This window comes from Balaenoptera physalus (assembly GCF_965194825.1).
Source record: "Balaenoptera physalus genome assembly, chromosome: 13".
NCBI lineage: Eukaryota > Metazoa > Chordata > Mammalia > Artiodactyla > Balaenopteridae > Balaenoptera > Balaenoptera physalus.
In genome coordinates this window covers 53609229-53625871 of record NC_138892.1, presented here as the reverse complement: position 1 = coordinate 53625871, position 16643 = coordinate 53609229, and the positions used below count along the sequence as shown (strand labels likewise).

General features: G+C 38.1%; 1 protein-coding gene across 2 annotated transcripts in view; it reads left to right on the top strand.

The window, feature by feature from the left end:
- The window catches only part of RXYLT1 (ribitol xylosyltransferase 1), a 36867-nt gene that overhangs the window by 12507 nt on the left and 7717 nt on the right, over nt 1-16643 (top strand). For both annotated transcript variants that reach the window (XM_082422865.1, XM_082422864.1), the window contains exons 4-5: nt 9484-9798; nt 11871-12041. In XM_082422865.1, the coding sequence (XP_082278991.1) occupies nt 9484-9798; nt 11871-12041 (486 nt within the window). The remainder of the gene's footprint in view (nt 1-9483; nt 9799-11870; nt 12042-16643) is intronic.

Below are 16643 nucleotides of genomic sequence, written 5' to 3'. Positions count from 1 at the left end.
AAAAATGCCATTGGTAATTTGATAGGGATTGCATTGAATCTGTAGATTGCTTTGGGTAGTATACTCATTTTCACAATGTTGATTCTTCCAATCCAAGAACATGGTATATCTCTCCATCTGTTGGTATCATCTTTAATTTCTTTCATCAGTGTCTTATAGTTTTCTGCATACAGGTCTTTTGTCTCCCTAGGTAGGTTTATTCCTAGGTATTTTATTCTTTTTGTTGTAATGGTAAATGGGAGTGTTTCCATAATTTCTCTTTCAGATTTTTCATCATTAGTGTATAGGAATGCAAGAGATTTCTGTGCATTAATTTTGTATCCTGCAACTTTACCATATTCATTAATTAGCTCTAGCAGTTTTCTGGTGGCAGTTTTAGGATTCTCTATGTATAGTATCATGTCATCCGCAAACAGTGACAGTTTTACTTCTTCTTTTCCAATTTGTATTCCTTTTATTTCTTTTTCTTCTCTGAATGCCGTGGCTAGGACTTCCAGAACTATGTTGAATAATAGTGGTGAGACTGGACATCCTTGTCTTGTTCCTGATCTTAGAGGAAATGCTTTCAGTTTTTCACCATTGAGAATGATGTTTGCTGTGGGTTTGTCATATATGGCCTTTATTATGTTGAGGTAGGTTCCCTCTATGCCCACTTTCTGGAGAGTTTTTATCAGAAATGGGTGTTGAATTTTGTCAGAAGCTTTTTCTGCATCTATTGAGATGATCATATGGTTTTTCTTCTTCAATTTGTTAATATGGTGTATCACATTGATTGATTTGCGTATATTGAAGAATCCTTGCATCCCTGGGATAAATCCCACTTGATCGTGGTGTATGATCCTTTTAATGTGTTGTTGGATTCTGTTTGCTAGTATTTTGTTGAGGAGTTTTGCATCTATATTCATCAGTGATATTGGTCTATAATTTTCTTTTTTTGTAGTGTCTTTGTCTGGTTTTGGTATCAGGGTGATGGTGGCCTCATAGAATGAGTTTGGGAGTGTTCCTTCCTCTGCAATTTTTTGGAAGAGTTTGAGAAGGATGGGTGTTAGCTCTTCTCTAAATGTTTGATAGAATTCACCTGTGAAGCCATCTGGTCCTGGACTTTTGTTTGTTGGAAGATTTTTAATCACAGTTTCAATTTCATTACTTGTGATTGGTCTGTTCATATTTTCTGTTTCTTCCTGGTTCAGTCTTGGAAGGTTATACCTTTCTAAAAATTTGTCCATTTCTTCCAGGTTGTCCATTTTATTGGCATAAAGTTGCTTGTAGTAGTCTCTTAGGATGCTTTGTATTTCTGCAGTGTCTGTTGTTACTTCTCCTTTTTCATTTCTGATTTTATTGATTTGAGTCCTCTCCCTCTTTTTCTTGATGAGTCTGGCTAATGGCTTATCAATTTTGTTTATCTTCTCAAAGAACCAGCTTTTAGTTTTATTGATCTTTGCTATTGTTTTCTTTGTTTCTATTTCATTTATTTCTGCTCTGATCTTTATGTTTTCTTTCCTTCTGCTAACTTTGGGTTTTGTTTGTTCTTCTTTCTCTAGTTTCTTTAGGTGTAAGTTTAGATTGTTTACTTGAGATTTTTCTTGTTTCTTTAGGTAGGCTTGTATAGCTATAAACTTCCCTCTTAGAACTGCTTTCGCTGCATCCCATAGGTTTTGGGTCGTCGTGTTTTCATTGTCATTTGTCTCTAGGTATTTTTTGATTTCCTCTTTGATTTCTTCAGTGATCTCTTGGTTATTGAGTAACGTATTGTTTAGCCTCCATGTGTTTGTCTTTTTTACGTTTTTTTCCCTGTAATTCATTTCTAATCTCATAGCGTTGTGGTCAGAAAAGATGCTTGATATGATTTCAATTTTCTTAAATTTACTGAGGCTTGATTTGTGACCCAAGATGTGATCTATCCTGGAGAATGTTCCATGCGCACTTGAGAAGAACGTGTAATCTGCTGTTTTTGGATGGAATGTCCTATATATATCAATTAAATCTATCTGGTCTATTGTGTCATTTAAAGCTTCTGTTTCCTTATTTATTTTCATTTTGGATGATCTGTCCATTGGTGTAAGTGAGGTGTTAAAGTCCCCCACTATGATTGTGTTACTGTCAATTTCCTCTTTTATAGCTGTTAGCAGTCGCCTTATGTATTGAGGTGCTCCTATGTTGGGTGCATATATATTTATAATTGTTATATCTTCTTCTTGGATTGATCCCTGGATCATTATGTAGTGTCCTTCCTTGTCTCTTGTAACATTCTTTATTTTAAAGTCTATTTTATCTGATATGAGTATAGCTACTCCAGCTTTCTTTTGATTTCCATTTGCATGGAATATCTTTTTCCATCCCCTCACTTTCAGTCTGTATGTGTCCCTAGGTCTAAAGTGGGTCTCTTGTAGACAGCATATACATGGGTCTTGTTTTTGTATCCATTCAGCCAGTCCATGTCTTTTGGTTGGGGCATTTAATCCATTCATGTTTAAGGTAATTATCGATATGTATGTTCCTGTGACCATTTTCTTAATTGTTTTGGGTTTGTTTTTGTAGGTCCTTTTCTTCTCTTGTGTTTCCCACTTAGAAAAGTTCCTTTAGCATTTGTTGTAGAGCTGGTTTGGTGGTGCTGAATTCTCTTAGCTTTTGCTTGTCTGTAAAGCTTTTGATTTCTCCATCAAATCTAAATGAGATCCTTGCTGGGTAGAGTAATCTTGGTTGTAGGTTCTTCCCTTTCATCACTTTAAGTATATCATGCCACTCCTTTCTGGCTTGCAGAGTTTCTGCTGAGAAATCAGCTGTTAACCTTATGGGAGTTCCCTTGTATTTTATTTGTCGTTTTTCCCTTGCTGCTTTCAATAATTTTTCTTTGTCTTTAATTTTTGCCACTTTGATTACTGTGTGTCTCGGCGTGTTTCTCCTTGAGTTTATCCTGTATGGGACTCTCTGCGCTTCCTGGACTTGGGTGGCTATTGCCTTTCCCATGTTAGGGAAGTTTTCGACTATAATCTCTTCAAATATTTTCTCTGGTCCTTTCTCTCTCTCTTCACCTTCTGGGACCCCTATAATGCGAATGTTGTTGCGTTTAATGTTGTCCCAGAGGTCTCTTAAGCTGTCTTCATTTCTTTTCATTCTTTTTTCTTTAGTCTGTTCTGCAGCAGTGAATTCCACCATTCTGTCTTCCAGGTCACTTATCCGTTCTTCTGCCTCAGTTATTCTGCTGTTGATTCCTTCTAGTGTAGTTTTCATTTCAGTTATTGTATTGGTCATCTCTGTTTGTTTGTTCTTTAATTCTTCTAGGTCTTTGTTAATCATTTCTTGCATCTTCTCAATCTTTGCCTCCATTCTTATTCCGAGGTCCTGGATCATCTTCACTATCATTATTCTGAATTCTTTTTCTGGAAGGTTGCCTATCTCCACTTCATTTAGTTGTTTTTCTGGGGTTTTTTCTTGTTCCTTCATCTGGTACATAGCCCTCTGCCTTTTCATCTTGTCTATCTTTCTGTAACTGTGGTTTTTGGTCCACAGGCTGCAGGATTGTAGTTTTTCTTCTGCTGTCTGCCCTCTGGTGGTTGAGGCTATCTAAGAGGCTTGATGGGAGGCTCTGGTGGTGGGTAGAGCTGACTGTTGCTGTGGCGGTCAGAGCTCAGTAAAACTTTAATCCACTTGACTGTTGATGGGTGGGGCTGGGTTCCCTCCCTGTTGGTTGTTTTGCCTGAGGCAACCCAACACTGGAGCCTACCTGGGCTCTTTGGTGGGGTTAATGGCGGACTCTGGGAGGGCTCACACCAAGGAGCACTTCCCAGAACCTCCGCTGCCAGAGTCCTTGTCCCCACAGTGAAACAGAGCCACCCCCCGCCTCTGCAGGAGACCCCCCCAACACTGGCAGGTAGCTCTGGTTCAGTCTCCCCCAGGGTCACTGCTCCTTCCCCTGGGTCCCGATGCGCACACTACTTTGTGTGTGCCCTCCAAGAGTGGGGTCTCTGTTTCCCCCAGTCCTGTCAAAGTCCTGCAATCAATTCCCACTAGGCTTCAAAGTCTGATTCTCTAGGAATTCCTTCTCCCGTAGCCGGACCCCCAGGTTGGGAAGCCTGACGTGGGGCTCAGAACCTTCACTCCAGTGGGTGGACTTCTGTGGTATAAGTATTCTCCAGTTTGTGAGTCACCCACCCAGCAGTTATGGGATTTGATTTTACTCTGATTGCGCCCCTCCTACCGTCTCACTGTGGCTTCTCCTCTGTCCTTGGACGTGGGGTATCCTCCTTGGTGAAGTCCAGTGTCTTCCTGTCAATGATTGTCCAGCAGACAGTTGTGATTCTGGTGCTCTCGCAAGAGGGAGTGAGAGCACGTCCTTCTACTCCGCCATCTTGGTTAATCCACTCCAAGGGAGGGGTTTTTAAAAAAAACTTTAAACTATATGGTTCAAGTACGAAGAAAATACAAAACTCAGGTTACCTTTTGTCTCCCGGGAGGCAAGCGCCGCCGCGGTCCCGCAGTTGCTAAGGAGAAATCTGGGCGCTTATTCTTTATCAAGGCATTTGCCAGACTCTTAGCTGGCAATTATTAATCTTATCTGTAACTCACTTAATATAATAGCATATAGCGTTTGTTCAGTAGCACTCATTGAATTTAGAAAAAATGAAACAAAATTATATTGGATTCTAAAAAAAATATATTTTGCTCACGTTCAGCTTAGAACTCAATATTCAAATGATTTCTCTGGACTTTGTAAGTTTTGAAAGTACTTATTGGGAAGGAAGTTTTTCACCAAACCTAGCAGAAAAAGAATAAATATTGAAAATTAGAAGTTCTGACTATTAAATATATGCTAAGAAATCTAGACGAGCAAGTCACCATTTTAAAATTCTGTGTATGAGCTCCTTTAATATGTTCATTTCTCAGCTAACGGATATTTGTGACTGATGCATGATTAATAACTTTAGGAAACTAAAATACATCTTTTATCATTCATAAATATACTATAATATCTCATACATATGCCCTACTTTATGTAATAAATGTATAGCTGGAAATTTATTATTAAATTGAATTTTTGAAACTTGATTTATATTTTAAATGCAGTAGGAGAACTTAAATAAATTGGTAGAGCAGATAACTCCCTTAAAGAGAATTATGGCTTATCCATTCAACATTTACTTGAGTGCCTGCTAGTTAGTTCATACTAGGCTCTGAGGATTTCAAAGTGAATAAAATACTTTTCCCTAGCCTCAGGGAGTTCACACACTAGTGGCTGAGATAAACACATAAATAATTTTTATACCTTATACAAAGCATAATGGTAAGGACGTGCATACTCCTTAGTTGTTAGGTAAATATAGAGGGAAGGCCACTAACTCAATATGAGTAGAGTTGGGGATATGGGGCCTATCAAGAAAGGCTTCCTAGAGGAGGTGATACCTGAGCTAAGTCTTAAAAGATTAGTAGGATTTAGGAAGGCAGTGAGAGGAGTGATTATATTCCCAGCAGAGGCAATATCAGGGCCTAAGAACTGATAAACAGCTTGGGTTGTGCATAGAATCGCAAACCATTCGGAATCCCTAAAGCATGAAGATGGGGTAGGGTAGCTCATATTGGGAGTGGAGGGCAAGGGCCAGATCATCATGGGCCTTGTATTTGCCACATTAAAGCTCTTGGACTTTATTCTTGTTCAGTGAAAAGCAGTTGAAGATGATTAAGCTAGATAGTGGTAATTGTCATGTATGTTTTTTGTGTAGATGTCTCTAGTAGCCATGTGGAAAAATGATTTGAAGGAGACAGCTGAATGCAGGCAGACCAGGACATTGTGTTAGGAAACTATAAGTATCCAGCAGAGATATAAATAAGGGATGAAATTGGGAAGTGGTATTCTGGCAGAGCCAGGAATTTTAGAAATTTGCGGACAAAACTATCAGAATTTAAGGATTATTAGATGAGAGCAAGAATTGAATGGGACAGCTCCCTGGTTTCTAGCTTGCATGACTGGATAGCTAGTATGTGTTCAAGACAGAAAATACAGAAAGAATAAAAGCAGATTTTTCTACTCTTCTCTAGGCCACTACCCAACACCTGCCTAACCCTCGCTTTCTCAGCAGACAACCCTGCGTCTATTTCCTCAAGAATATCCACAATTATCTCCCTTAACTAGCTGCTCCTCTAACATTTGCCTACATGATCTCTATGTGATCCCTCACCTAACCTTCTCTCTTTCCTCAGCTCTCAGACAATGAGGTGATCTCCCTCACCTGTGTTCAGTATTAACTCCCTCCACCTGGGTATCCCTTCTGCATATCCCAAGACCTTGCTCCATCGGTTACTTCCTTGCTCTCCTTTGTCTCCCACCTTTCACTCATTATTGCGTTCTCACCTTCTCATCCACACTTTCAGAAGAGTTGTCTACACTTACTGTCCCCACTTACTTCTTTTTTTTAATTTATTTTATTCAAGTATAGTTGATTTACAATGTTGTGTTAATTCTGCTCTACGGCAAAGTGATTCAGTTATACATATATGTACATTCTTTTTCATATTCTTTTTCATTATCATTTATCACAGGATGTTGAATATAGTTCCCTGTGCTATACAGTAGAACCTTGTTTATCCATTCTATATATAATACTTTGCATCTGCTAATCCCAAACTCCCAATCCATCCCTCCCCCATCCCCCTCCCCCTTGGCAACCACAAGTCTGTTCTCTATGTCTGTGAGTCTGTTTTGTAGATAAGTTCATTTGTGTCATATTTTAGATTCCACATATAAGTGATATCATATGGTTTTTGCCTTTTTCTTTCTGACTTACTTCATTTAGTATGAAAACCTCTAGGTCCATCCATGTTGCTGCAGATGGCATTATTTCATTATTTTTTATGGCTGAATAATATTCCATTGTGTATGTGTACCACATCTTCTTTATCCATTCATCTGTCAATGGACATTTAGGTTGTTTCCATGTCTTGGCTATTGTGAATAGTGCTGCTGTGAACGTTGGGGTGCATGTATCTTTTTGAATTATAGTTTTATCTGGATATATGCCCAGGAGTGGGATTGCTGGATCATATGGCAACTCTATTTTTAGTTTTTTGAGGAACCTCCAAACTGTTTTCCATAGTGGCTGCACCAATTTACATTCCCGCCAACAGTGTAGGAAGGTTCCCTTTTCTGCACACCCTCCCCAGCATTTGTAACTTGTATACATTTTAATGATGGCCATTCTGACTGGCGTGAGATGGTACCTCATTGTAGTTTTGATTTGCATTTCTCCCCACTTAGTTCTTACTGTCCCCTTACTTCTCATTCACTTCTCAACCCACTGCAGTCTGACTAACACACCTCCCAGCACACACACAGCTATCTGAATCTTATGGGATTTTTTTTTTTTTACCCCTAAAGTTTCTTTACCTAAATCTGTGCTTTCCAAACTGTATAATAAAGCACCCTGGGGCACCACAAAATATTTTAAATATTTGTAGGAATCACAATTATACTTCACATCTGTCAAACACCATGCAAACTAGTTTGAGGTAGTTCACAGTTTCAACATTAGATCACCCTACGTCCATTTCAGAGATGTCATACATTTGTGGAGCTGGATTTCCTATGGTTGCTGTGATCAAATCCAAGTACTGTGCAAAAATCAAAGTGGAACAGGTAGTGACCGTGGTAGTGTCCTCTCTGATTCCAAGGTTTGAGAAGTTGTGTAGTGCTCAACGGGTGCACACATCCCATTATTAAGTATGTGTGGTTAGTTAAGAATGAAATAGGAATATTATTTTTTCCTTCAGTGTATGTGTATTATTTCTTAAGTGGCTTCTAAGCTCTTAGGACATAAATACTAAGTTATTTGGATCTAACAACTTAAAAAACTGAACCATTACTCATTTCTTCTGGCTTGAAAAAATTACTAAAACACTGAAAGTCTTGGGAACCAAGAAAATTTGGGAACCTCCGATCTATACCTTAGCTCCGGAGCATTGACCCCAGGGGCTTTCACTATTACTTGAACATGGCCTTGAGGTCTAGAAAACCAATTAGTCAGAGCATAAGAGCTGACATGCCTGCTTGCCGGAATGTGAGAGCATTCTACAAAAAGAGAGCTGTGGAGATTCCAAGATGGGTCAAATGTGCCCTGAATGAATCATACTTTTGTTAATTTGTGTCGATCAATAAAATTAGAACTATTCCCACCTATAATTTTAAAGGAGAGAAAAAGTGTTCATGTACTACCAATAATAAGTATTTTAAACCTATCATAATTATCATCATCCTCTTTAAAGTGCTTTCTAACCCCACAGATTCTGCCCATTCTCTTAAATTACTAAATGATCGCTGAATTATTTGGCATCTTCCTGTCCAAGGCAGACTCAAAATGCAGTTCTGATCCCTGTAGCTTATCACTGTAGAATAATGTCATAGAATTCATACGGTACGTATACAGACAAAATACATATTTATATTTTGTGTTTTAACTAATATCTACTAATTCGAGTACTTGTTAACCATAGTGTCATGGGAATGACTCAAGCTCTGAAGTTAGATCTTGATTCAAGACTTGATGCTGCCGTCACAGGTTGTGCAACTTAAGCCTGATTTCCCAAATGCAAAATGGGGGACTAATCTCCTCTGCAGAGTTGTTGTGGAGGTTAAAGATAACCTGTGCAGAGTGCCTACGTATCATGTATATAAAAGGCATTTAATAATGTTAGTTTTTATCGCCAACAATAAGCAGAAAAAGCAGGATTTCAGCATATTTGTACTAAATATTAAAAGATTCTAGCAAGTTATAAAGAAATGTTTGAGCAGGTTGCAAAGGATCTAGGACCATTGTAACTAAGTTTACAATAGGTTAAATGGTATTTTTTGTATTTAATACATATTCGTGTAAAATATTTCAATGGTATTGGTTGTTCAAAGCAGCACATAATATGAAATGTGAGTTATGAAATGTATCTATTCCTTTTATGACATTTTTTAAATACCTTAAATAATAGAGAGTTATACAATAGATTCCCATTTACCCACCACCTAGAACTAACAAATTCTGGCTCTCTGTCATATTTGCTTCAGATATTTAACTTTCCTCATAAAAGAATTAGATATTTCCAGTAAAGGCAATAAATGCTCTCTTTGTATTGTTCCTCAGGCCCTTTCCTCTTCCTTCCTCCTAAGACACAACCACTAACTATCGTGAATTTGTTATATATATCTTCCCATTCAAATTTTTATATTTATACTTTTACTAGATATATAAGGTAAATATTTTTTCCTGTGGGTACTTACAAATTTGCATATAATTAATCTGTCTACAACCAAAGTTTCCCATTAATCTACATCTATGTCCCATCATCCAGAGTTATTCAAAAAAACATGTGTTATAGAAATTATTTCTAGAAAGAATATGGATTAAGTTTCATTATATACTTTATATAAAATGATTTAAAACTTCTGATACCAAATACTTTTGTTCTCTTTTTGTTTGTCTCTTGTTTTTGTTTTGTTTTTAACAGCTTCATCACTGGTCCAGCTGTGGTCCCAGGGTACTTCTCTGTTGATGAGAATAATGTGGTACTCATTCTAAATGGAAGAGAAAAAGCAAAGGTCTTTTATGCCACCCAGTGGTTACTTTATGCACAAAATTTAGTGCAAACTCAAAAACTCCAGCATCTTGCTGTTGTTTTGCTTGGAAATGAACATTGTAATAATGAGTGGATAAACCAGTTTCTCAAAAGAAATGGAGGCTCTGTGGAACTACTTTTCATAATATATGACAGCCCCTGGATTAATAACATGGATGTTTTTCAGTGGCCTTTAGGAGTAGCAACGTAAGTACCAAATATTATTACATGTTTTTAGACTCTAAGATCTGAATTTCTGTATCAGCAAGATTGTGTTTTAAATTTGTAATAAATGTAGTTCTTCTGAGCTCATTGAGGCCATGTACAACCTTTTCTATGGGCAAAAATATGGTTTGGTCTCATGCTTTGGTAATAATAATGATGTTTTTAGAGTATTTTAGACTTTTATGAGGAGAGCAGATGAGTTACATTTTTGTATTTTAGAACCCCAAGTCATAGGATAAATTTTCAAGTTTATCAGTAGTACCTTACAGAAATATTTAGCAGTGGATGGCAGACAGACGGACCTTCTTAAAACAATTATAGAATCTATATAACTATACCTATATAACTATATAGATACAGAGTTTTCTTAAATCCTTACTTTATTTTTTTTGGGGGGGGGGGGCGCCATGCCACATGGCATGTGGAATCCTAGTTCCCTGACCAGGAATCGAGCCCATGCCCCCTGCAGTGGAAGCGTGGTGTCTTAACCACTGGACCGCCAGCAAAGTCCCCTTAAATCCTTACTTTAGATCCAATATTAAATGAAGAGCACACTGACCCTGGGGTTTGGGAGGATTATAATATACTCAGGTCTGCAACTAAGACTGATAGAATTTGCACAAATCTGTTGTGTAAAAAGAAAGGGTAATTAAATAGTATGTAATATATGTAAAGTCTTTCTATAGAACTGGAAACTTATTTTGTATCACTCTGTTAATAGAGGGCCTTTGAATAACAGTAAGTTGACTTTAAGTTGCCACTAGTACATAAACTTCCTGATGGCAGGGATTTTTGTCTCTTTTGTTCACTACTTTATCTGTAGAGCCTAAAACAGTGCCTACAGAGTAGGCACTCAATATTTGTTGAATGGATGAATTATGAAATAGCTCAGTAATATGATACTGTATTTGAATCAGATGTTCGTTATGCATTATTTTATCACTGGTTACAAAATGTGACCTTAGACTGCTGCCCAGTTGGCTACACAAATATCACCAGGAAAGCACATTAATAAGACATATTCCCTGGCCTTCCACAACAAAATTCTGACTCAGCAGGCTTAGGATAGGGCAGACAAAAAGGTTTGTTAGATATAGCCAAGTTTAAGGTGCTCTGAAAAATCTATCCCTTGTGTAGAGCCTATATTTGTAAAATGTTTTGAAACAAAAGAATTACTTCTTCACAATAACTCTGGTAATGTTGGACAAAGCCAGTATCTTTTCTGTAGATCAGTGGTTCTCAACCAGGTGCAATTTCACCACCACCCCCGCCCCCAGGAGATATTTGGCAATGTCTGGAGATATATTTGGTTGTTACAAGTGGAGAGAGGAGGTTGTACTGGCATCTGGTGGATAGAGGCCAGGGCTGCTGCTAAATATCTTACAATGTAGAGGACAGCCTCCACAATGGAGAATTATCTGGCCCAAATGGCAGTAATGCTGAGATCGAGAAAACCTGTTATAGACTAACTGTTACGTTAAGCTTTGCTCTTACGTGAAGGTTGTAGTTCAGGCACATAATTTGATGCCTGGAATTACCAAATGCCCATTAGAATGGGCCAGTTGCAACAGGCCTTTCCTGTGTGGGATGTGAGGGGTTTTTTTTTTAATCTACTTGATAAGCCTTTGGAGTTGGAGTTCTGTGTTATAGCAATATGTATTATGTAATCTTTCCATCACCTGCCTAAAACATTAATTAAATCATGATTATTATGAATGTAGAAGATTCTTTATACCTTTAAGGTCTTAAATTCAACCTGTCTTATAACTTCAGGTAAGTAATGGAAGTTGAAGAATATAAAAAACAAAGCACTTTAGGCACATAGTCTCTATAGCAATTTTGTAAAAGATGTCAAAGTGAGAATTTTTTTTTTTAAGTCAGTAGATTTAGGAACTTTTCCAGAGTAAGAATGGAAAATTATAATTTGGGGTTTAGAAAATCATATTTTAAATCTCTTTTCTCTACATCATCATACTACCTAAGATGTTGGATTATGGAAATTTTGCTAGCCCTATTGTCATATATTATTAACTCACATGTACTTATTTTTATAGATACAGGAATTTTCCTGTGGTGGAGGCGAATTGGTCAATGCTGCATAATGAAAGACCATACTTGTGTAATTTCGTAGGAACCATTTATGAAAATTCATCCAGACAAGCACTAATGAACATTTTGAAACAAGATGGGAATGATAAGCTTTGTTGGGTTTCAGCAAGAGAACAGTAAGTTCTATGTCTACTTGATTCATCCATTTTGTCTCCAATCTGAGAGTTGCTTTGTGTGACAGCACAGGTTTTCACAGACATTTTTAACTCCATTAATACCAGTCTTTCTCCAGAAGATACATTAGTAATTAAAGTTGTGAAGAAACTATGTTATATACATTAAAAATAGAGAGACTCTCCTATAGTCCATCTTGAAGGGGAATGCTGGTAACTATCACATGCAAATGTCAATTGTTCAGGTTTCCTCAATAATATTTGTTAGTCAGATTTGAACACAGGAGATTGTAAATGACAGTAACGGTCTTAGGTTCATCTCTGAGATGTTCGGCAAACCAGTTCAGTGTTCCAAGACTGGCATGCCATACTCCTCACACCTTCAGGAACCTGACACCACCCTGAGGACAGAGGCCATGTACTATTCTTCTTTGAATCCCCAGATGTAACATAGGACCTTGAATAAAGTAGGCCAGGATAAGTGGGGAATGGATGGATGGATGGATGGATGAATGGATGGATTTAACTGGGTTAACTTTCTTCCATCTTTTACATGGTAATCATGAAACAGGTGTTCATGGACTGAAGGAAGAAATTTGGGGATCATTTATTTTATTTTTAGATAAATAAATGGAGTTTCATGTGTAAAGCAGAGTCATCAGAGAAGTAATGCCTAAAAAAAAATGTCCTTTTAGATCTAGAAATACATTAATTGGAGCAGATACTCTCTTTTAGAAAGCCTGACTCTACTACAACCAAGAATACTCTACCCAGCAAGACTCTCATTCAAATTTGATGGAGTGATCAAAAGCTTTACAGACAAACAGAAGCGAAAAGAGTACAGCACCAGCCTTACAACAAATGTTAAAGGAACTTCTCTAAGTGAAAAAAGAAAATGCCGCAACTAGAAAGAAGAAGATTACAAAATGAAAGAAGTAAAGGCAAACATACAGTGAAAGTAGGAAATCACCACACATGAAGCTGGTAGGGAGGTTAAAATACAAAAGTAGTAAAATCATCCATATCCACGATAAGCAGTTAAGGCAGCAGTCCCCAACCTTTTTGGCACAAGGGACCAGTTTCGTGGAAGACAGTTTTTCCACAGACTTGGGGTGGTGGGGCTGTTGATGGTTTGGGGATGATTCAAGTGCATTCATTACATTTACTGTGTGTATTTTATTTCTATTATTATTACATTGTAATATATAATGAAATAATTATACGACTCACCATAATACAGAATCAGTGGGAGCCCTGAGCTTGTTTTCCTGCAGCTAGATGGTCCCATCTGGGGGTGATGGGAGACAGTGACACCCGAAGTGTGTTACTTATGTCCAGTCTACTCCATAAGATGCAGCTTGTCACTTGCCACTCACTGACAGGGTTTTTTTTTTTTTAATTAATTTACTTATTTGGTTGTGCCAGGTCTTAGTTGCAGCACGTGGGCTCCTTAGTTGAGGCAGTCAGGCTCCTTAGTTGTGGTCCGGGGCTCCTTAGTTGCGGCTCGCAGGCTCCTTAGTTGTGGCATGTGAACTCTTAGTTGCAGCATGCATGTGGCATCTGGTTCCCTGACCAGGGTTCCCTGACCAGGGATTGAACCCAGGCCCCCTGCATTGGGAGCATGGAGTCTTATCCACTGTGCCACCAGGGAAGTCCCACTGATAGGGTTTTGATATGAGTCTGCAAGCAATTGATTTATTATGGTCTCTGTACAGTCAAACCTCTCTGCTAATGATAATCTGTATTTGCAGCCACTCCCCAGCGCTAGCATCGCTGCCTCAGCTCCACCTCAGATCATCAGGCATTAGATTCTCAAGGAGTGCGCAACTTAGATCCCTCACATGCACAGTTCACAGTAGGGTTCGCCTTCCTATGAGAATCTAATGCTGCCACTGATCTGACAGGAGGTGGAGCTCAGGTGGTAATGAGAGCATTGGGGAGCGGCTGTAAATACAGATGAAGCTTTGCTCACTCGCCCGCCACTCACCTCCTGCTGTGCGGCCCAGTTCCTAACAGGCCACGGACCACTGCCGGTCTGTGGCCCAGGGTTTGGGACCCCTGAGTTAAGGGATACACAAAACAATTAGATGTAGAATATGATATCAAAAACAGTAATTGGGAGGATTTCCCTGGTGGTCCAATGGTTAAGAATGCACCTTTCAATGCAGGGGACACGGGTTTGATCCCTGGTTGGGGAACTAAGATCCTACATGCTGCGGGGCAACTAAGCCCACACGCCACAGCTATTGAGCTCACGTGCCTCAATGACAGAGCCCGTGTACCACAAACTATAGAGTCCACGTGTTCTGGAGCCTACACGCCACAACTAGAGAGAGAAAATCTACACACCACAACTAGAGAGAAGCACGCGCGCCACAATGAAGAGACTGTGCGCTGTAACAAAAGATTCCCACATGCCTCAACAGAGATCCCATGTGCCAAAACTAAGACCCGACACAGCCAAAAAATAAAGAAAATAAATAAATAAAATAAATAAATATTTTAAAAGTGAAGAATAAAAACCATATAATCATCTCAATAGAAAAAACTTTGGATAAAGTTCAGCATCCATTTATGATAAAAACTTTCCAGAAAGTGGGCATAGAGGGAGCATACCGCAACATAAAAAAGCCATATATGACAAATCCACAGCTAACATCATACTCAATGGTGAAAAGCTGAAAGCATTTCCTCTGAGATCAGGAACAAGACAAGGATGCCCACTCTCACTGCTTTTATTCAACATAGTTTTGTAAGTCCTAGCCACAGCAATCAGAGAAGAAAAAGAAACAAAAGGAATCCAAATTGGAAAGAAAGAAGTAAAACTGTCACATTTGCAGATGACATGATACTATACATAGAAAATCCTAAAGACGCCACCAGAAAACTACTAGAGCTCATCAATGAATTCAGTAGAGTCGCAGGATTCAAAATTAATATACAGAAGTTGGTTGCATTTCTGTACACTAACAATGAACTATGAGAAAGAGAAATTAAGGAAACAATCTCATATACCATCTCATCAAAAAGAATAAAATACCTAGGAATAAACCTACCTAGGGAGGTAAAAGATCTACACTCAGAAAACTATAAGACACTGATGAAAGAAATTGAAGATAACACAAACAGATGGAAAGATATACCTTGTTCTTGGATTGAAAAAATTAATATTGTTAAAATGACCATACTATCCAATGCAATCTACAGATTCAATGCAATCCCTATCAAAATATCAATGGCATTCTTCACAGAATTAGAACAAATCATTTTAAAATTCGTATGGAAACACGAAAGACCCCAAATAGCCAAAACAATCTTGAGAAAGAGAAACAGAGCTGGCGGAATCACGCTCCCTGACTTCAGACTATACTACAAAGCTGCAGTCATCAAATCAGTATGGTACCAGCACAGAAACAGACACATAGATCAATGGAACAGACTAGAGAGCACAGAAATAAACCCACACACTTATGGTCAATTTAGCTATGACAAAGGAGGGAAGAATATACAATGGAGAAAAGACATTCTCTTCAATAGGTGGTGCTGGGAAAATTGGACAGCTACCTGTAAAAGAATGAAATTAGAACATTTGCTAACACCATAAAAAAAATAAGCTCAAAATGGATTAAAGACCTAAATATAAGACCAGATACTATAAAATTCCTAGAAGAAAGCATAGGCAGAATACTCTTTGACATAAATCACAGCAATATTTTTTTGAATCTGTCTCCTAAAGTAAAGGAAGCAAAAGCAAAAATAAACATATGGGACCTAATTAAACCTAAAAGCCTTTGCACAGCAAAGGAAACCATCAACAGAATGAAAAAACAACCTACTGAATGGGAGAAGATATTTGCAGATGATACGACTGATAAGGGGTTGATATCCAACATATATAAACAGCTCATCCAACTCAACATCAAAAAAGCAAACAACCTGATTAAATAGTGGGCAGAAGGACTGAAAAGACATTTTTCCAAAGAGGAAATGCAGATGGCCAACACACACATGAAAAGATGCTCAACATTGGTAATCATCAGGGAAATGCAAAGCAAAACCACAATGAGATATCACCTCATACCTGTCAGAATGGCTTATACCTTATACCTGTCAGAATGGCTATCAAAAAGAGCACAAATAACAAATATTGGCGAGGATGTGGAGACAAGGGCACTGTTGGTAGGAATGTAAACTGGTGCAACTGCTGTGGAAAACAGTATGGAGATTTCTTAAAAAACTAACGATAGAACCACTGCGTGATGCAGCAGTTCCACTCCTGGGTATATACAAAAACAAAAAAACTGGAAAAAAAAAACACTAATTTGAAAAGATACCAATACATGCACCCCAATGTTCATAGCAGCATTATTTACAACTGCCAAAATATGGAAGCAAACCAAGCATCCATCAACAGATGAATGGATAAAGAAGATGTGGTATATATATATAATGGAATACTAATCAGCCATAAAAAAGAACGAAATTTTGCCATTTGCAGCAACATGGATGGACTTGGAGGGTGTTATGCTAAGTGAAATAAGTCAGACAGAGAAAGACAAATACTGTTTAATATCACTTAATGTGGAATCTTAAAAATGCAACAAA